The sequence below is a fragment of the Oncorhynchus mykiss genome, chromosome 5 (assembly GCF_013265735.2).
Source record: "Oncorhynchus mykiss isolate Arlee chromosome 5, USDA_OmykA_1.1, whole genome shotgun sequence".
Lineage (NCBI taxonomy): Eukaryota > Metazoa > Chordata > Actinopteri > Salmoniformes > Salmonidae > Oncorhynchus > Oncorhynchus mykiss.
Genome location: NC_048569.1, coordinates 16949008 through 16969844, shown reverse-complemented (window position 1 = coordinate 16969844; position 20837 = coordinate 16949008). Strand labels below are relative to the sequence as shown.

General features: G+C 41.6%; 1 protein-coding gene across 1 annotated transcript; it reads right to left on the bottom strand.

Moving 5' to 3' along the window:
* Nucleotides 1–2035: 2035 nt before the first annotated feature.
* On the bottom strand, nt 2036–20443 carry LOC110523342 (myosin heavy chain, fast skeletal muscle). Its single transcript, XM_021601959.2, has 39 exons — nt 20237–20443; nt 19744–19887; nt 19327–19483; nt 19067–19094; nt 18780–18894; nt 17510–17602; nt 17216–17279; nt 17000–17098; nt 15979–16082; nt 15652–15790; nt 15424–15542; nt 15146–15295; nt 14881–15051; nt 14431–14734; nt 14212–14279; nt 13986–14073; nt 13621–13738; nt 13129–13252; nt 12747–12883; nt 12235–12490; nt 11877–12119; nt 11592–11768; nt 11324–11469; nt 11137–11227; nt 10359–10748; nt 9934–10060; nt 9676–9794; nt 9354–9550; nt 9004–9187; nt 8383–8548; nt 8063–8187; nt 6611–6919; nt 6270–6473; nt 4232–4357; nt 3825–3995; nt 3445–3549; nt 3266–3361; nt 2986–3117; nt 2036–2357 (listed from the first exon to the last, which is right to left on the bottom strand). Exons 1-39 carry the CDS (start codon nt 20441–20443, stop codon nt 2343–2345), a joined length of 5808 nt encoding a protein of 1935 aa, XP_021457634.2. The 3' UTR covers nt 2036–2342.
* Between the last annotated feature and the right edge of the window lie 394 nt (nt 20444–20837).

Below are 20837 nucleotides of genomic sequence, written 5' to 3'. Positions count from 1 at the left end.
TGTTAAGCAAATTATTACTCCTGAACTTATTTAGGCTTGCCATAACAAAGGGGTTGAATCATCTTTTACTAAAAACACTTCAGCTTTTAATTGTTTTAATTAATTTGTAAACATTTAGGCCAGTAACACACAATCTCAATTTAATACATTTTAAATTCATGGTTTGACACAACAACATTTGAAAAAAGTCAAGGGGTGTGAATACTTTCAAAATGCACTGTATATCTTTACAGCTTCAATATAATCTAAACATAACTCACAGGGAATAGTTATCATAAATGAACACCTTCCTTCATGTCACCAGCGTTTATGATGCGATGACGTCCTACTTCATGCTGAAATTCAGGGGTACCCACTTAGTGTTTATGGGTAGAGTGTGTGCTCACCACGCAGGCAATGGAATAAGGATTATGGCATTGGATCACTGAAGTTACAGTATTTTAATGGTAAATGATTTATCTTACGCTTCACACAACTTGTCATCCACTCTTCAAATGTTTCACTAAGCTCTCCTTGAGTACACATAATGTGACGGTTGAACTCTAGCCATAGTGTTAAATGCTTTCTGTCATTGAGTAGCTAAATCATCATGGACTGTCATCGAGTATATGATTGTATGCAGAATTTTGGCAGTGGCATTTTGGCAGAGAGGGACTCCATCCAGGAAGAATGATGGATGTTGCAAAGTAGTTCTACCACAACTGTCATCATGAGTGTGCTCTATGGACCTCATGTAATGGCTTTTATTTGCATTTGGTGGTGGCATGATTCAAACCATTAACATGAAAGTTTGATTTGGAATGTGAGATGTCATAGAGTAGTCATAGAGTAGTATGAATGTTAACTAAATACATTAATAGGCTATATTTGATTTACAAGTAAAACACATTACTTTAAATCAAAGTACAGTGGATTTTTTAAATATATATTTTTTTCAATTAACTAGGCAGGTCAGTTAAGAACAATTCTTATTTACAATGACGGCCTAGGAACAGTGGGTTAACTGCCTTGTTCAGGGGCAGAACATATTTTTACCTTGTCAGCTTGGGGATTTTATCTATCAACCTTTAGTTTGCTGGCCCAACACTAACCACTAGGCTACCTGCCGCCCCAATGTTACATGGATAACGTGTAACATTGCTTGAATAATGTAAAGTGCTCCTGTACGACCATGAATTAGCCTAGTTGTTAAGCAGCAGGGTTGGGCACTTAGTTTGGAAGCTTCTGTATTGACTTGATCACTGGGGAGCCGCTGGTGCCTGTGAGGCTTTCACTAAAGGAGTGAAGGTAACAGCCTCTAACAGGCTATTTAGATCTGCAATCCATCACAACAGACCCATAGAACTATACCCTGAGGGGCTTTAACATCTGTCATAATAACACTTTGAACAACAGTGTCAGCAAATGTTCTATGCCAGGCGAAATCACGCCTCATTAGCTCATTGTTACGGATGTATCCAAATAAATGTCACTAGAAAACAGCTTAAACAAATGCAAATGTGGCTACTTTGCTGTTATTCTGGCTGTATGTTTTGACATGACTGTAAGTTAGCAGTAGTTGGATAGCTATCAAGCAAGGGATAATGACGTTACCAGCCAGTATGGAACATTTAGAACGAACGACTGGGTCGCGTCTAGATACAAAACAAAAAGACTGAACGACTGGGTCGCGTCTGTAGCAACTGAACCCATAGAACGAACGACCAGCCGGCTTGGGTAGCAACCCTAGATTTGTGCCGGGACTATATCTTGTGGAAGGATGAAATAGTATGAATAAATTAATCAAAATAACTTTGTCTGGGGCCCAACAACACCCATGCCAATATATCCTCCAAACTCCGGCTTCTCTGGCATTATCACTTAAATATAATACTTATGTGCCTTCAGAACAGTATGGAGTCAGTGGTTGAATCTAATCTAATTGTTACATCACAGCTTTCGGATAATATTGAATTTCTTTATAGGCCTATAAATGTAAAATGTTAATTTAACAGTTTTTTTATAATGTAAAGTGAATTCACGAAGTCACCAAAGGTACTGTACATATGTTTTTACATTTCAAATATGTTTTATTAAGGAGCATACAACAGTGTAAACAAGTTCCCAAAACAATTTGTGGGCTACCCCTTTTACACACAAGACAACCACAACAACATGCATCAAAATAAAATGGACAACAAAACACAAAAAACAAATGACAAGGAGAAAAAATAACAAAAAACCAGTACCCCCACTGACCACCCAGCCCCTGGCCTGGTTTCTTTGCCTTGTAGTAGCTAGAATAATGTAAGGCTGTCTTAAGAATTGTTCAGTCCAAGTTCTCTATTTAAAATAAAATAGGTTTACTCTTCTTTGGCCTGTAAGAGAAAGTAATAGATATTAATGAGTATATCCAGTTCTGGGCTCAAGATCAACAATAACTAAAATTGTGGTTACATGAAAATGTACTTGGAATGAAATGCCTCTGATCTTTTAAAATTAAGATTAAAGGAACATTAACCTTAAAAAAACATGAAGAAATTGAATTTAAGAACATTGCTTAGAAACACCTAGAACGGCTTAGTACTTCTTCTCCATGGTCATAATCCTAAAAACGTCAGTTGCAGAGCCGTTAGGAAGTTTGTACTGCTAATGTTTTTGCTGTTGTGAACGTCTCAAACGATAACCAATCATAATTCGGGAAGTTGTACACAACAAAAGCCAGACCAGCTAGTCACAGTAAAAAATGCTAATTAGCTGTAAAAGTGATATGCGGCCTTCTAAAAGGTATGTTTTGCTCTTGTGGATTTATATTGTAATTGACAGGTGGAATTGTTGCATATAGCTCCTTTAATTGTGTCCAATAATAATTTTGGCCATATTAATGCAGCCAAACTATTATTTGTTTTGAATTAGGTTTAATCTGAGTCTGTGACAGCCTTTATTGATGATGATGAAGTCTTACTTGAACATTATTCAGGTTTAGGTTTAAAAGCAGATCTTTACCTTTCCAGAGTCACGGCTCTTGACTCTGAGCTTGTTGACCTGGGTCTCTGCAATGTCAGCGCGTTCCTCAGCCTCCTCCAGCTCATGCTGAACCTTACGGAACTTAGACATGTGCTGGTTGGCTTGTTCCTCCTGGGAGGAGGGACAAAGACCAACATCAGTGGTTTATTCAGGATGGCATATTTGTTTTTCATGCTTTGCTTACTATGGCCAAGTTCACTACACAACTTAATACAGGCTAAAACCATTATACTTGCTATAAATTTTTGGTCTAACTCACCGCTTCCTCAGCCTGCCTCTTGTAGGCCTTCACTTTAAGCTGCAGCTTTTCTACTAGATCCTGAAGTCTGATAATATTCTTATTGTCCTCCTCAGTCTGTGGGCGGAAGTAGATGTATCAGTGTCCATCCTTTCATACACATCTGTCTGTATTACTGTGTGTTAAGGTGCTTTTCTTACTTGGTATGTGAGCTCCTTGACTCTGCGCTCGTACTTCCGGACTCCCTTAACTGCGTCTACACCTCTTCTCTGCTCGGACTCCACCTCAGCCTCCAGCTCACGTACCTTCACAGATGAAATGGTCATGTTATTTTACGAGGAGGAATCAGTTTCAAATCACTGCAAATAAATAGAGGTAGTTCCTCCAGGCTAAGAAATGGTGTTGACGAAATGTACAGACTTTGTTCAGATACTCAACTATCACATAGTCTTTGTCTCTTCCTATGTCCTTTTTGTAAATTTAATGGGAGAGTTTCTAATGATAATGACAGTATCATTATCCACATGGGTTATTGAAAGCAAATTGTTTACCCCATCTTCTAAATGCCTGAATAACTCACCCTGGACTCCAGTTTCTGGAGCTGCTTCTTGCCTCCCTTCATGGCCAGATTCTCAGCCTCATCCAGACGGTGCTGCAGGTCCTTGACTGTGACCTCCAGGTTCTTCTTCATCCTCTCCAGGTGAGAACTGGTGTCCTGCTCCTTCTTCAGCTCCTCAGCCATCATGGCCGCCTGAAATATCATTAAATAGGTTTAATGAAGGTGAGACCTTAAGGCAACACAGACAGGTTTTCCTGTAATAATCTGATAACCGCATGCCTTGACTTAGTTATTCTGCTGTTATTAACTGTTGCACTCATAAAATCTTATGAAAAAAACTGATAGTTAGAATTTGGTACAGATCAAACACTTTCATGTGGTTAGCCTGGAGACCTTGTACTGTGTTTTGGCCAAACATATGGACTCACATCAGTGATGGCCTTCTTGGCCTTCTCTTCTGCGTTTCTGGCCTCGTGGATGATGTCGTCCACCTCACCTTGCACCTGCACCAGGTCAGCCTCCAGCTTCTTCTTAGTGTTCAGAAGGTTGGTGTTCTGGAGGAGGAAATATAGATCAATCAATGACTGGCTGAAACGCCTTATCGAGACAATATATCAGTCACACCATGGAAACTATGGAAATCAATCTCCATAAATCAATCTCTTTAATGCTAAGATTGTTAAAAGAAAAAATATTTAAAAGGGGGCTTTTAATCAAGTATTTAGGTAATTAATTTCCTTTAATGTACTTTATAAAGTATGCTATAGTATCTGAAATGGCATGGCTGTACGGCGCATATGGAAAGTATTCAGACCCCTTGATGTTTTCCACATTTTGTTACAATTACAACCATGTTCTAAAATTGCCCCCCCCCCCCCCCCCCCTCAAACTACACACAATTCTCCATAATGACAAAGTAAAAACTGTTAAGAATTAAACTGAAATATCACATTTACATAAGTATTCAGACCCTTTACTAAGTCCTTTGTTGAAGCACCTTTGGCAGCGATTACAGTCTCGAGTCTTCTTGGGTATAACGCTACAAGCTTGGCACACCTGTATCTGGGGAGTTTCTCCACTCAAGTACATTCAAGGACTTGTCCTGAAGCCACTCCTGCAATGTCTTGGCTGTGTGCTCAGGGTTGTTGTCCTGTTAGAATGTGAACCTTTGACCCGGTCCTGAGTGCTCTGGAGCATATTTTTATCAAGGATCTCTCCTTGATTATGACTAGTCTCCCAGTCCCTGCAGCCACCACCATTGACCGTAGGGAGGGAGCCAGGTTTCCTCCAGACGTGATGCTTGGCATTCAGGCCAAAGAGTTCAATCTTGGTTTCATCAGACCAGATAGACCATGAGAAACAAGACTGAGAGTCTTTAGGTGCCTTTTGGCAAACTCCAAGTGGGCTGTCATGTGCCTTTCACTGAGGAGAGGCTTCCGTCTGCAGCACTCCACCAATCAGGCCTTCATGGTGGAGTGCTGCAGAGATGGTTGTCTTTCTGGAATGTTCTCCCATCTCCACAGAGGAACTCTTGAGCTCTGTCAGAGTGACCATCAGGTTCTTGGTCACTCACTGACCTAGGCCCTTCTCCCCCGATTGCTCAGTTAGGCTGGGTGGCCAGCTCTAGGAAGAGTCTTGGTGGTTTCAAACTTCTTCCATTTAAGAATGATGAAGGCCACTGTGTTCTTGGGGGTCTTCAATGCTGCAAAAACGTTTTGGTACCCTTCCCTAGATCTGTGCCTCGACACAATCCTGTTTCGGAGCTCTACAGACAATTCCTTTGACCTCATGGCTTGGTTTTTTCTCTGACATGCACTGTCAACTGTGGGACCTTATATAGACAGGTGTGTGCCTTTTCAAATCATGCCCAATCAATTGAATTATACCACAGGTGGACTCCAATCAAGTCGTAAAAACATCAAGGATGATCAATGGAAACAGGATGTACCTGAGCTCAATTTCAAGTCTCATAGCAAAGGGTCTGAATACTTATGTAAATAAGGTATTTATGTTTTTCTATTATTTATACATTTCTAAAAACCTGTTTTCGCTTTGTCATTATGGGGTATTGTTAATTATTCTCAAATCCATTTGGGAATAATGTAACAAAATGTGGAAAAGGTCAAGGGGTCTGAATACTTTCCGAATGCACCGTGTGTCTAGAATGAGCTAAAATAGGACATGACAAAGATTGTCATGAAAGGCACGTTGGAGACAACCGTTTAATTTAGTTCCATTAAGTGGAAGTTCCATTTGTCTCCCCATGTGCAGATATACTCCTTGAAAAATCTTCAGATTTATGAAATCACTGTCTAGTCCCTTTTTACCTTATCCCCAAATAATGTTGTCACATACACTGGATAGGTGCTGTGAAATGTATTGTTTTACAGGGTCAGCCATAGCAGTACGGCTTTCTAGGCATATTCCTCATATCATCACACTGCCAATGAGTGACCAGACCCGTACCTGAGAGTGGAGCAGTCCCACACGCTCACTGGCGTCCACCAGCTCTTGCTCAGCCACTTTGCGGCCTCTCTCAGTCTGCTCCAGAGCAGTCCTCAGCTCCTCAATCTCTGTCATCATCAGACCGTTCCTGCGTTCCACCATGGCGGCCTGCTCCTTCATGTCTTCTGACTCACGGACAGCGTCATCAAGGAGAATTTGGGCATCCTGGAATTCAAAACGACAGAGTATTAGGACACGTGAATGTTGTCTTTAATGAAAATGTGACTGATTTTCTACTTTATTACATTGCTGGATTAATCTAAGACCAAAACAAAACAGTCACAAGTTTTGACATTCTTTACCTTAAGTTGTCCCTGGACATTTCTCAGCTGTTTCGTGGCCTCAGTGGCCTGTCTATTGGCGTGACTCAGCTGCATCTCCATCTCATTCAGGTCTCCATCCATCTTCTTCTTCACCCTCAGGGCGTCGCTCCTGCTGCGGACCTCAGAGTCCAGTGTGTTCTGCATGGATTCTATAATCCGCTGGCTGTTCCTCTTGATCTGCTCCATCTCCTCGTCCTTCTCTGCCAGCTTCCTGTCCACCTCACCCTTGATCTGGTTCAGCTCCAGCTGCACACGCAGAATCTTGGATTCCTCGTGCTCCAGTGTTCCCTGGACAAATAAAAGTGATTTGTCACAGAATTCTTGACATCAGAGGTTATCCCAGCAATTAAAAGATTATAAGACTTGGAGACAGCTAAAAGTAACAATTGTCTCTCACTTGTGTGTTTATTAGACCTAAAGCAGTTGCATAAATCAAAAAGTGCCCACTCTTCACAATGTGCATAAAGATGGCAGAACACAGATATGACGTCATTGTTCTAACACCACAATCCTAGTTTTTAAAACTATGGCGCACAACATGGTTCAATGTGCCAATAAATCAACACAATGATGGAGGTAGATATGGTGATGGAGGTAGATATGTATAGGGGTAAGGTGACAGGGATACTGGGGTGATGGAGGTAGATATGTATAGGGGTAAGGTGATTAGGCAACAGGATATAAGATAAACAGAGTATCAGCAGCTTGTATGCTCCCGAGTGGTGCAGCGGTCTGAGGCACTGCATCTCAGTGCTTGAGGCCTCACTACAGACACCCTGGTTTGTGTCCAGGCTGTATCGCCAACCGGGCATGATTAGTAGTCCCATAGGGCGGTGCACAATTGGTCCAGCGCCGTCCGGGTATGGCCGGTGTAGGCCGTCATTGTAAATAAGAATTTGTTCTTCACTGACTTGCCTAGTTAAATAAAGGTTAAATAAAAATATATATAATAAAGTATGTGAGTGGGTGTGTAGAGTCAGTATAATGTTATGTGTGAGTGAGCAACTGATGGAGTGAGTGTGTGTGAGTGAGCAGATGATGGAGTGAGTGTGTGTGAGAGTGGGTAGGGTCCTGTAAGTGTGCAAAGATTGAAATAAAAGGTCAATAAAGATAAATGGTAAACTCAGATAGTCTGTGTAGCTATTTATCAGTCGTATTGCTTGGGGATAGAAGCTGTTCAAGAGCCTGTTGGTGTCAGACTTGATGCACCGGTAATGCAGATACAAAAAAGAGTGATGGAGGGTAATTTGTGGTAACTACATGGAGACTGCCATCTTTATGCACGTCTGCTATTCCGAGGAGCGCACCACCTAGTGAAGAACTGGAAGCTATATTACTACAAGAAGTACCAATATAGGAGTACTGAACAGCACTGTAGCTCTCATTCTGTTTCATTATTCGACTGCATAAGGATGTATCATATCTGCTCACTTCAGCCTCCTCCAGAGCAGTCTGGATCTCAGAGTTCTCCATCTCTACAGTCTTCTTGGCCTTTTCCAGCTCATGGATGTTCTTGCTTGTCTCTCCGATCTGTTCAGTCAGGTCAGAGATCTCCTCTGCACAAACACAGAGAAATGGTTTAGAACAGGGAGATTCGTGAATGTTGCCAAATATCATACAGCTTTGCATAAAAGTATTTTGGTACCATAGATGTTTCAAAAAAATACATCTATAACTGATAACAATAAAAAAGGGATTGTAAACTGTACACGCCAAATGGGCCAAATAAACAACTCCTGTTGTTTACTCACGTTGGAGGTTCTTGTTCTCTCTCTTCAGAGTCTCCAGCTGATCCAGAGCCTCCTCATAGGAGTTCTTCATCTTGAAGAGCTCTGTGCTCATAGAACGAGCCTCCTTCTGAGCTCCTTCCAGTTCCGCCTGGCCCACCTCATACTTCTGCTTCCACTCAGCCAGAACCTATTGGATTTTATGGGATTTAACAGTTTATTCTTGATGCAGCTGTCCTTCTAGTCAGAAATAAGTCATGATACATTATGATCACATCAATCAAATGTATTTACATAGCCCTTCTTACATCAGCTGATGTCACAAAATGCTGTACAGAAACCCAGGCTAAAACCCCAAACAGCAAGCAATGCAGGTGTTGAAGCACGGTGGCTAGGAAAAACTCCCTAGAAAGGCCAGAATCTAGGAAGAAACCTAGAGAGGAACCAGGCTATGAGGGGTGGCCAGTCCTCTTCTGGCTGTGCCGAGTGGAGATTATAACAAAACATGGCCAAGATGTTCATAGATGACCAGCAGGGTCATACTGATAATGTCTATCAGATTTGTTGTTGTTGCTCTTTATTTTTCCAGTCCATTTAATAACACATTTCAAAAGTCAGTATAGTGTGTGAAGTGTACATTTTCACCTTGTCGAAGTTTCTCTGCTTCTTATCAAGGTTGCCAGCCATAGCGTTGGCCCTCTCTACATCAATCATGATGTCCTCCACCTCTCCCAACAGCCTTTGCTTGGTCTTCTCCAGCGAAGCACACTTTGAGTTGGTTGCCTCAATCATTTCCTCAGCGTCCTGCAGACGCTGCGCCAGCTTCTTCCTGTTAGACAGGAAAGAGTTCATCTTTTAATGCTTCCACAGGTAATCAGATACATGTATCATATAAACATGATGCCTCATAACTAAGTGAAATTAGGAAGGTGGGAAGGCGCGCACATTTAGAATCATAGTTATAATAAAAGGTTGTTTTAAGTGTAACTGCTTACTTGGCCTCCTCAAGCTCCTCTGTGCGCTGGATGGCATCCGTCTCATACTTGGTCCTCCACTGAGCCACCTCGCTGTTGGCCTTAGACATGCAGCGTTGCAGTTCTGCCTTGGCCTCTTGCTCCAACTCAAACTGCTCCCTCAGAAGGTCACAGTCATGGCGGGCAGACTGGACACCATGGGCCAGGGAATTCTTAGCCTGAGTGAGAGATAGCAAAACAGGTTACAGTAATACATTGCTGAGGATGGTTTAGTTATTATAAACATGACAAGAGTCATTTGACTCTATACTCTGTGCTTGGTAGAGCATTTTGACTCCCTTACTTTGACCTCCTCCTCAATCTGCCTCTTTAGCTCCTCCACCTGCTGTGTGAAGGCCTGCTTGACTCTGGTCAGCTGAAACACCAGAGCTCCCTTCTCTTCCAGCTGGCGTCCAAACTCACCTGCAAGGGATGAGACTACACATTGTAAATTATTCTGTTCTTAAAAATACTGTAGCCTTGTACAATAGCCCCTAACACATGTTGTTGGGTACTGATTTAGATTATGTATGGAAAATGTGTTGGTCATTGTTGTGGGTACCGTTCTCAGTCAGGAGTCTGGCCCTCTGTCCACTGATGTCGTTGATTTGGCGAAGGTTCTCATCGTTCCCAGTCTTGAGCTCACTCAGCTGATCCTCAATAGTACGGCACATCTTCTCCAGATTGCCCTGTTAGTGAAATATAGATATGTCATTTTTATTTTACATTCTTATGGTGTACAGCTTGTGTACATTTCTGTCTTGCAGTAGGGTTTTGTAGATAGTAATTTGGGAGCGATGCTACTCCAGCCCTGCACCTTCCAGGTCATTGCACTGCCCTATGTGCCTATAGGATTAACTCACTAAGTTGAAGCTGTGGTGTGCTTACAAATGTGTCCAACTTTAGAGCTGGACGCAATTCTGCTGTCTGGCAGCATTCCATTCATCCATTCATGTTGAGTATTTGGGGTTTGATTCAAATACTCACCTTAGTCTTGGTGACAGCCTCCATGTTGCTGGAGAGGTCATCGATCTCCATCTTGTACTCGCTCTTCTCCTTCTCCAGTTTCTGCTTAACGCGCTGCAGGTTGTCGATCTGCTCTCCGAGCTCCGCCACACTGTCAGCCTGCTTCTTCCTCAGGACTGCGGCTGTGGCCTCGTGCTGCAGGGTCGACTCCTCGAGGTCGCGTCTCAGTTTCTGGAACTCAGCCTCGCGCTTCTTGTTCATCTCGATCTGAGCAGCAGTGGCTCCACCAGCTTCCTCCAGCCTATCACTGATCTCCTCAAGTTCCCTGGAGAGATCGGCCCTCTGCTTCTCAACCTTTGCCCTGGCAGAATGCTCAGCCTCAATATCCTCCTCCATCTCCTCAATACGAGCCTAAAACAAGGGAGGGGGTTTAGGATGAGGAAATTTAAACTGACCTTGCAACAAAAAAAAAAAAAAAAAAAAAAAAAAAAAAAAAAAAAAAAAAAAAAAATAGGCTGGATAGTTGTGTATTTATACTATGTTTTATTGCAACAACGGAAAGTTGCTAAATACGTAAGAATGACATCTAGTATCTAGAATATGTAGTCTCTAGAACATGTAGTATTTTGAACATCTAGTACCTAGAATATGTAGTCTCTAGAACATGTAGTATTTTGAACATCTACTATCTAGAATATGTAGTCTCTAGAACATGTAGTATTTTGAACATCTAGTATCTAGAACATATAGTAATATATGGAATACTATACTAAAGCCGGGGTTAGATACTCTACTGTACCTGGAGTTCCTTGATTTTCTTCTGCAGCTGACCACCCAGAGACTGCTCATCCTCAATCATGCTGAGGAGCTGGCTGGTCTCAAAGTCCTTCCTATGGTAAGATAAATACATCACTACTCAGCAGTCATTTTTTCATTTAAAAGAGTCTTTCAAACTCCTAACTACAGAAAACTATTTTTTAATGTACTTTTTGATCTTTTCTTCAGACTGCTGCTTGTCATTCTCCAGGTCCATTATGGATTCCTGGGCTAGTTTCAGGTCTCCCTCCAGCTTTCTCTTGGCTCTCTCAAAGTCCATACGGAGCCTCTTCTCTTGCTCCAGAGAAGCCTCAAGCTACATGTTAAGATACTTGTGTCAGTTCATTTTAAACAATCAATGATTACGCCACTGCCTAGCTAAATGTATAATCTAACAATATATAAATCCACGCCTCGATAAAGTGTGACTACACTCACGTCATCAACTTGCTGTTCCAGCTTGGCCTTGGCCTTGGTCAGAGTGTTGACTTTGTCCTCCTCTGCCTGCAGGTCGTCCAGTGTCTGTTGTTGGGCCTCTTGGAGGGCTTTTTTCTCCTTGGTCAGCTTGGCAACGCTCTCATCTTGAGAGGCCATCTCCTCAGTCAGATTTTTGACCTGAACACAGCCACAACAACATTTGTATGTAAGTTGTGTGGTTAGTTTCAATCATTGTTTAGCTTTGGTTTGATTCTACTATTGTTCAGCTATGTCAAAATGTTAGACCTTGTTTTCAGTGGCGTGTTTCTCCTTCTCCACTTTGGCCAGGGTGAGCTCCAGGTCATCAATGTCCTTCTTCAACTCCAAACACTCATCCTCCAGCTTCCTCTTCTTGGAGGTCAGCTCAGCATTCATCTCCTCCTCATCCTCTAGCCTTTCGGTCGTCTCTTTGAGTTTGGCCTCCAGCTGGATCTTGCTCTTGATCAGCCCCTCGCACCTCTCCTCAGCATCAGTCAGATTCTCTGATTCCTGGTTACACAATGATAGAAAAATAGGCAGACATGAATTTAGTCAGTGCACACCTCCTGTCCATCGTCTTCTATAAAATATGGGCAATTAAGCCAGGCACTTGACAGATGCTCACAGATGCAACTTGGAGCGTCAGGTCATTCCTCTCCTGCAGAACGGTCACCATCTTCTCCTCAAGCTCTGTCTTGCGGGCCTCAGCCTTGGTCAGGGCGATTTTGCACTTCTCAATGTCCTCCTTCATGTTGGCTAGCTCCTTCTCAGTCTCAGCACTCTTCAGCAGTGGCTTGATCTTGTAATACACCTTCATCCATGGCCAGTGTTTAACATTCATGAATGAGCGAATGTTGTATTTGATGGTGAAGACAGCCTCTCTGAACAACAGGAAACAGGGGTCTTGGTGAGTGTTATGGCTAAATAATAGTACTATGTTATTTACAGGACAACGTTCCAGCTCCTCAGAGAAAATAAATTAATGAATTTAAAAAAAGTATAGGATTTGTAAATTTAAGGTGAATATAACATGTTCAATTTGATCCCTGGAATCATTGGAGATTAAATGGAAACCACTGCAACCCTGTTAGATGAATTTGGATGAGCCTTTATCTTGAGATATCTTTTATCCCTCACCTCCGCTCCATCATCTTCACAAACTCCTTCCTCATGGCGAACCCACGACACAAAGACTGTATCATGCAGACCAGAGAGGCCAGTCTCTCGTCTCGCATCTCCTCCAGGACACCCAGCAGACCAGCTTTGAAGAACACCTGAGAGCATGTAACAGGAAGGTAACAGGAAGGTAAATGCCCGAGACACCAGTAAGAACTAAGAACACCTGAGATTAAGTCAACATTATCAATGGACGTCATCAGAAGTCAGAAAGCAGGGTTGAATTTAAATGAGGGATCAACATGGCAAGATTTATTGTAAAAAGGCATTGAGTGGTTAGCATTTACATGGTTGTTTTACTTATGTTTTGTGTTTGCTTTCCTGAGTGTATTTGAACCCTGACCTTGGTGTGTCCAAACTTGTACTGCTCGTGCGCCACATTGATTGACCCAAGCAGATTCTCAGAAGCCTTCTTGTTGTCCATAAATGTTCCTTCTGGGATAACACTGGGATTCAGTACTTTGTACCTGGATTAGGAGAGACTGGCAACTGTCAGTTTTTAAGTTGTGGGCAAACAAAGCTATTCTGTTGCTGTGTCACAGTTCTACCACTGTTTATGAAATCAGCGGAACATTCTAGCCATTCTTCTTTTACATTTTTTTATGAACTCTAGCATAGGCCAATTGATGCCAAACATTGTTTAGGTCTGTATTTATTAAATCTCAGAATGTAATCTTTTAAGATTTCAGAATGTAATCTTTTAAGATTTCAGAATGTAATATTTTAAGCTCTCAGAATGAAAGAGTTTCTGAGTTTCTTATTATTTTGTCAAATTCAGTTATATTCTAAAGTTAACATGGAGCCATGTTAGATAGATGGCATTTCTAAAGGGTACCTCTGCTTGAAGTCACTGTAGGAGATTCTGCTGGGGAACCCCTTTCTACAGATCCTGATACCCTCCAGTACACCGTTACACCTTAGCTGGTGGATAACCAGGAAGTTCTCCATCAGACCTGAAAAACACAAAATATCATTAAAGCTAAGAAACACTGAAACATCGTAAGGGCTACAAATAGATTGTGGTGATGTAAGTGCCATTATTTCTGGGTAAATATATGGGAATAACTTATGAACAGCTATCTTGTACCACATGTCAGTTCAGGTAGTTACTTAGTACTTATTTTGTTTTAAGGTACTGAATCTCACTAGCTGCTAAACCATTGGGTTACAATTTTGTATTTCACTTGATGTTTCTTGTACCTGGAGTCTTTGAATCATTGGGGATCAGACAGCGCACAAAGTGAGGGTGAGTGCTCCTCAAGTTGGTCATCAGCTTGCCCAAGTTCTCCTTCAGGGCGGGGACACACCAAACAGCCGTCTCAGAAATCGTTCATACAAATGAACTTATCTGGTCAATAAGGTGCGTTAAAAATGTTGACCAGATAAGTTAACCAGATAACTTTGAATACAGGTTTGAAAAGCTCACCCTGAACTGGGAAGACACTGTCTGCATGGAGCCTCCCTTTTTCTTGCCTCCCTTCTTGGATGCTCTGTCTGTAAAATAGTTCAAATCATGAGTGATTTGGTAAACACCATATTTTATTTCGGAGATAATCTATTTGAAACTGCTACCAAATAGTTTGTGTAATGTAATGTTGATATCAGGAATATTGGCAAAAACGATTATTTAACAATGTTAAATGACCTTCAGCTGGAGAATCAACGTAGATAAGAACCAGCAGTTTGACTGAAGACTTCTGGTAGAGCTGCACCACTGAGTCATTCAGGGGGTCCTTATTCTTGTCCAGCCAGCCACAGATGTTGTAGTCCACAATGCCAGCGTAGTGCACCAAGGAGAAGTGGGCCTCAGCCTTTCCCTTGGCAGGCTTGGGCTTCTGGAAAGTGTTTTTCTTGCCCATATGCTGGTCATACAGCTTGTTCTTGAAGGAAGTGTCTGAAGCCTTGGGGAACATGCACTCCTCTTCAAGGATGGAGAAGATGCCCATTGGCTGATGAAAAATGTAACATTAATAGCAGCCATCTTGAATCAAAGGGATAATAATTCACTCTCAACTCCAACATCCGTCCCTGTCAACTCTGTTGTAGGCCATTCTACAGTACATTATTTTTTAAGTAGAATTCTCAGTCTGCGTACCTTCTCAATAAGCTCAATGCAGGCAGCCAAGTCCATGCCGAAATCAATGAACTCCCAGATGATTCCCTCCTTCTTGTACTCCTCTTGCTCCAGGACAAACATGTGATGGTTGAAGAACTGTTGCAGTTTCTCATTGGTGAAGTTGATACACAGCTGCTCCATGGTGTTGAACTGTTAGTGAAGTTCAAGAAGATTAGTTCAATCACCTTCTGTCATAAGATCTTAAAGCCATGAACTGTTTATTCTGTAATAATCACATACTTACATCAAAGATCTCAAACCCAGCAATGTCGAGCACACCGATGTAGAAGTTCCTTTGTTGCTTGGTGTCCAACATCTGATTGATACGGATGACCATCCACAAGAACATCCGCTCATAGATGGACTTGGCCAGAGCGCTCACAGAGTTATACACCTGTGAAAAAACAGGTGAGACATTGCTCATGTCTTGCTGGTATAGAGCTCGATTTAAAAAAAATATAACACAAAATTAATCATGGTGTTGTAGCAATTAACAATGTTAATTGGATGTAAAGACCTCACCTGAGGCACGGTCTGTCCCTTGGTCACAAACTCATTGCCAACCTTCACTCTGGGGTAGCACAGAAGTTTCAGCATGTCAGCTGAGTTCAGACCCAAGAGGTAACCGATTTTATCAGCTACTGTAGAGAGAAAGAGCATCAGACTCATATACAGGGACAAATGTAGTGTTACTCTGACAGAGAAACCAGTTTCATTCTGTCTAGTCCGGTGTTTGGAGAAAGGACTCACCCTCTGTGCCGTCTGGCTCGGCCTGCTCCTCCCGCTGCTTCTGCTTGAAACGTAAGTTGCCGTGGTGCATGACAGCGCCGGTCAGCTTGTAGATGCCTATCTTCTCATCATTGGTGAAGCCCAGGATGTCAATGGCGGCCTGAGTGACAGGAACTCCATAGTTAAACTTAATGTACGCACATACAGGAGATATGTGCAGGGAGTTTCAAACTGGACAAAAGTGTCATGGGGCTGCACTGCTTGGAGTTAAGTAACAACAGAATTGTGCATTGCATTCAGAGGAGATAGAGACGTTATTCATTCTTGTATATAGTTTGAGAGACTCACATCTGTGGCATCCAGCTCCTCTTTGTCATCGATAGAGGCCACTTTTATCTGCCCCTGGCTGATCATGGGGAAGTCGTAGGGGTTGGTGGTGATGAGCGTCATTTCTGTGGGGACAGAGAACCGGGCAGAGTTAGTTAAACCAGATGGAATTTGCTTTCCCCTCCCTTTTCCTCTTTTGCATGAGATGAAGATTAAGGTTAGAAAGTGTGGACATAAAGGACGTACTGGATCTGCATTGGGAGCCAAATGCATCTCAAAATACAAATGTAATGTAATGCAAAATAGAGCGGTCAAATGAAACCGAATGGATTTGATCATTTCCCCTCCCTATTCCTCCAAGGAGTCTATACCACAGGAATATGAAGCTGACTTTATGACTCACAGACACATTAAACTACAGGAAGAACCTTAATTGGTTTGCGCGACTCCAACTCACTGAGGCTGGAAATGTCATCTTTCACAATACCATTTAACAAATGAGGGCAACACTTGAGTGGTGAATTGTCACTTTGTCGTGGATTGTTTGATTGATTTTACCCCATAATTTCCACTGGAGTACAGTCGTTCTCCATGCAGTAGTTCGCCATGCAAGTAGCCTAGTGGTTAAGAGCATTGGGCCAGTAACCGAAAGGTCGCAGGTACAAATCCCCGAGCCAGCAAGGTGGATAAATCTGCCGTTCTGTCCTTGAGCAAAGCAGTTAACCCCCCAACAACAACTGCTCCCCGGGCACTGATGACGTGGATACCGATTAAGGCATCCCCCCCCCACATACCTCTCTGATTCAGAGGGGTTGGGTTAATGCATTCAGTTTTGCAACTGACTAGGTATCCCCTTTCCCTGTTTATTGAACTCGATCTCAATTAGAGAAATTACAATAATCATGAGTAATACAACCCTGAACTTTATAACTCACCGTAGCACTTACACATTGATATGAGAAAACTGATATGTTGATTCAGGTGCAATTTCCCTGTCAACTAAACAAGAAAAATAGTCAAACAGCTTTCTACTTTGTCGTACCAATCAGCTCAGGCTTGTGGTTGGTCATCATCTGGTAGAATATGTGGTAGCTTCTCTCATCGGGCAGCTGGAAGGTCACTCTGGACTTCTCCAGCAGGTCTGAAAGAGAAGAAGTGATAAAGTTCAGTGCTTGGTCTCCTTAAAACATAATCTCTGTCAATTTAGGACATTGTGCATTCATGACAAACAATCCAACCAACAATCCACCCAACTCACAGGTCTCAATGTCAGCACTAGACAGCTTGCCATTACTGTGGAAGTGAATCCTGATGAATTTACCCTAAAGTAGAGCATGGGGGTTAGAAATGAGGGAATGAGTCAACAAAAGGAAACTGCCATGGTGTCCATCTCAGTACTCTGAAAATAGGGCTTTCCTTTATTCCTAAACCGTCGTTTAACACGGACATTTGGAAATACTGGATAGGTCTCAATCATACAGCCTTTCATTGTCATGTCATTCTAGATCAATAAGGAATATTTAAGTATGGCAAGTGTGTCCCTCATACTTACAAAACGAGAAGAGTTGTCGTTTCGAACTGTCTTGGCATTACCGTAAGCCTCCAGCAGAGGGTTGGCAGCAATAATCTGATCTTCAAGAGACCCCTGAAGGAGACGAACACAAGTTGGTCAGAAACAGCATGACATACAGTACTATAGAACACCCTTTTCAACAGTGGTGGAACTGTCTTAAAATAAGTGATATATATATATATATATATATATATGGCTGGCCTACAGATGTAGGATCTTAATTTGAGCCAGTTTGACACTGCAGCAAAATAATGCTGCAGCAACAGGAAATGTGAATTATTATGTGGATTATACACTGAACAAAAATATAAATGCAACATGTAAAGTGTTGGTCCCATGTTTCATGAGCTGAAATAAAAAAATCCCTGAAATGTTCAATATACACAAAAAACGTACTCCTCTCAAATGCTGTGCACAAATTTGTTTACATCCCTGTTAGTTTTTCTCCTTTGCAAAGATAATCCATCCACCTGACAGGTTTGGCATATCAAGAAGATAATTAAACAGCATGATCATTACACAAGTGCACCTTGTGCTGGGGACAATAAAAGGCCACTCTAAAATGTGCAGTCTTGTCACACAACACCATGCTACAGGTGTCTTATGTTTAAATAGAATATCATTTTATCGATGGAAATTTGAATGCACAGAGATTCCGTGACGAGATCCTTTGGCCCATTGTCATGCCATGTTTGGAATGCTCTGGATCGACATGTACGAGAGCTTGTACCAGTTCACACCAATATCCAGCAACTTCGCACAACCATTGAAGAGGAGTGGAACAACATTCCACAGGCCACAATAAACAGCTTGATCAGCTCTATGCAAGGAGATGTGTTGCACTGCATAAGGTGAATGAATGGTGGTCACACCAGATACTGACTGGTTTACTTTTTTTTAAAGGTACAGGATCTGTAACCAACAAATGCATATCTGTATTCCCAGTAATGTGAAATAGATTAGGGACTAATGAATTTATTTCAATTGACTGATTTCCTTATATGAAATGTAACTCAGTAAGATATTTGAAATGGTTTCATATTGCGTTTATATTTTTGTTCAGTACAATAAATGGACATTTTGTAGGGGTTGATACATTTTTCTTAAGGCGAAATCAAGTCTGAAATGCCAACGTGGAAACTTCAAAAGGCTTTTTAAACCTAAAACAAACTACAAGTTGTACATTTCCTGCATTGCATTGAAAGTTGTCCTGCAACAGGGTCATCAAATTAAGACCCTACACCTGTACCTGCATTTTGCCGGGTTCTGCCGCCCTCTTTCTTTCTCCTCCAGACACAGCAATGGTGGCAAAGTATTGGATGACACGCTTGGTGTTGACAGTCTTTCCTGCACCAGATTCTCCGCTGGTTTATATGACAGAGAATAAGAGGTTCATGTTTCAGTGTCAGACATTCAAAACATAATCACTAAAAAGTACACTGAAATGTTTCCTCATTTACTATAGTTCATGTATACGCTTAATAATTGTTATGATATCCAACTAACTATAATGTTAGATGTTAGTTGAGAACTTACGTAATCAGGATAGACTGGTTCTCCCTATCTGCAGGCAAAAAAACAACAAAGAATATAAACCGTTTTGATACATTATGGCATTTGCCAATTATCTTAAAGTAGTGGATAGTGTTGCACACGCTTTTCACTAGATGTAAATGTAAAAAATATTATTGCATTGACGTTTCCAGCTAGTACCTTGGCTGCCCATATCTGCTTGTGTGAGCTTCTATCTATTTATCCATCAATCTATCCGTTCATCCACATGTATAAGATCATACCCGTCAACATGAACTGATAGGCCCTGTCAGAGACAGAGAAGATATGGGGTGGAGCCTCCATGCGCTTCTTTCCTCTGTAAGCGTTAACAACCTCTTCGTCATACACAGGGAGCCACTTGTAGGGATTCACCGTGGCACAGAAGAGCCCAGAGTAGGTCTGGATGAAGGGAAGGAAGTTAGGGGATTAACAAAACCAGCTTTTCTGTTAAACTGCATAGAGCTTCTATGGAACACTTACAAGTGTTTCTTGTATTCAGTTACATTATTTTTGCAAAGGTGTTTTTAATTTACAAACAGCATGTGTATTTTGGAGTTTGGGCATTTTAGATTTCCCTTATATGGTGGTGTCCTATGTTCACTTATGAGTGTGTATATATACCTATATACAGTAATATATATGTAGAATAGGTTTCTTACGTAGATCATCCATGCTGCATAACGCTCTTTGAGGTTATACAGGACAGTGGCTTCATTGAGGTAGGTCATCATGGCCATGTCCTCAATCATGTCAAACTTTGGAGGGTTCATTTCGAAGACATCGGCTTCTTTGAAGTCATTAGTCTGAAAATCAGTCGGTAATCTACATTACACTTGGATCAATTGGAAGAACTGTTACTGAATCTGTCGACACTGCTTTAATTTAGTAATTATCAAGTCAGTCATATATTTTACTGTACAGATGTAGGATCTTAATTTGAGCCAGTTTACTACAGCAGTAAAATAATCCTGCAGCAACAGGAAATGTTCATTTTTATGTGTGAAATTACAATATTCAGAAGCCTTTTTAAACCTCAAATACACTACAAGTTTTAAGTTCTCCTGCAAAATCTGAAGTTATTTTGCTTTGAGATATAATTGTGAATAAACAAACTTCAACTTGAAACTGAATTCTGTCCTGTTTTAGGCTTACCTCCCCAGTGTCAAGGACTTTCACTTGGACCTTTCCCCCTTCTCTGCCAACAATGGTACCCTTGAGGTACAGCTCCTTAACATCGGTCACATAGCAGGCATTCTTTGCATCGAAGGGCTGGCTTTGGGCCTCAATCCTCTCCTTCTCAGGCTTACGGAGGTATACACCGGCTTTGCCATAAGAAGCCATCTCTGCGTCGGTACTCATGGTGGCAACACACTGAGAAACATAAACAAAGCAAACAAATTAATGAGTTTATTTTGAATTAAACAGTTTTTTTTTTAAATTCACTATAATTTATTCAGGATAACCCAATTGAGACCAAGGTCTCATTCCCGATGTTGCCCTGAGTACAAACATTTTCTCACAACAGGAGGAATAATTTACATTACAATTAAAATAATAAGAATAAATATAACCATAAGGCACAACCTCAACACCACAATTTCAACAAATAAATTCTACAATCAATTGAGCAATCCTCAATGAATTGATTCAACACCACAGTCCTAAACTGCCGTGACGGCACCAGGGAATTCATGTTATTCCAACAACGGGGGGCAATAAAAGGAGAAGAGGATTTACCTAAATTGGTCGAGAC

Excerpts from the sequence above, each read along its gene's own strand:
- LOC110523342 (XM_021601959.2), bottom strand. The coding sequence starts at position 20,443 with ATGAGTACCGACGCAGAGATGGCTTCTTATGGCAAAGCCGGTGTATAC. Across the intron at positions 19,888-20,236 it reads AAGTCCTTGACACTGGGGAG|ACTAATGACTTCAAAGAAGC; the intron begins GTAAGCCTAAAA and ends ACTGATTTTCAG. Across the intron at positions 8,549-9,003 it reads AGCAGAGAAACTTCGACAAG|GTTCTGGCTGAGTGGAAGCA; the intron begins GTGAAAATGTAC and ends AAAATCCAATAG.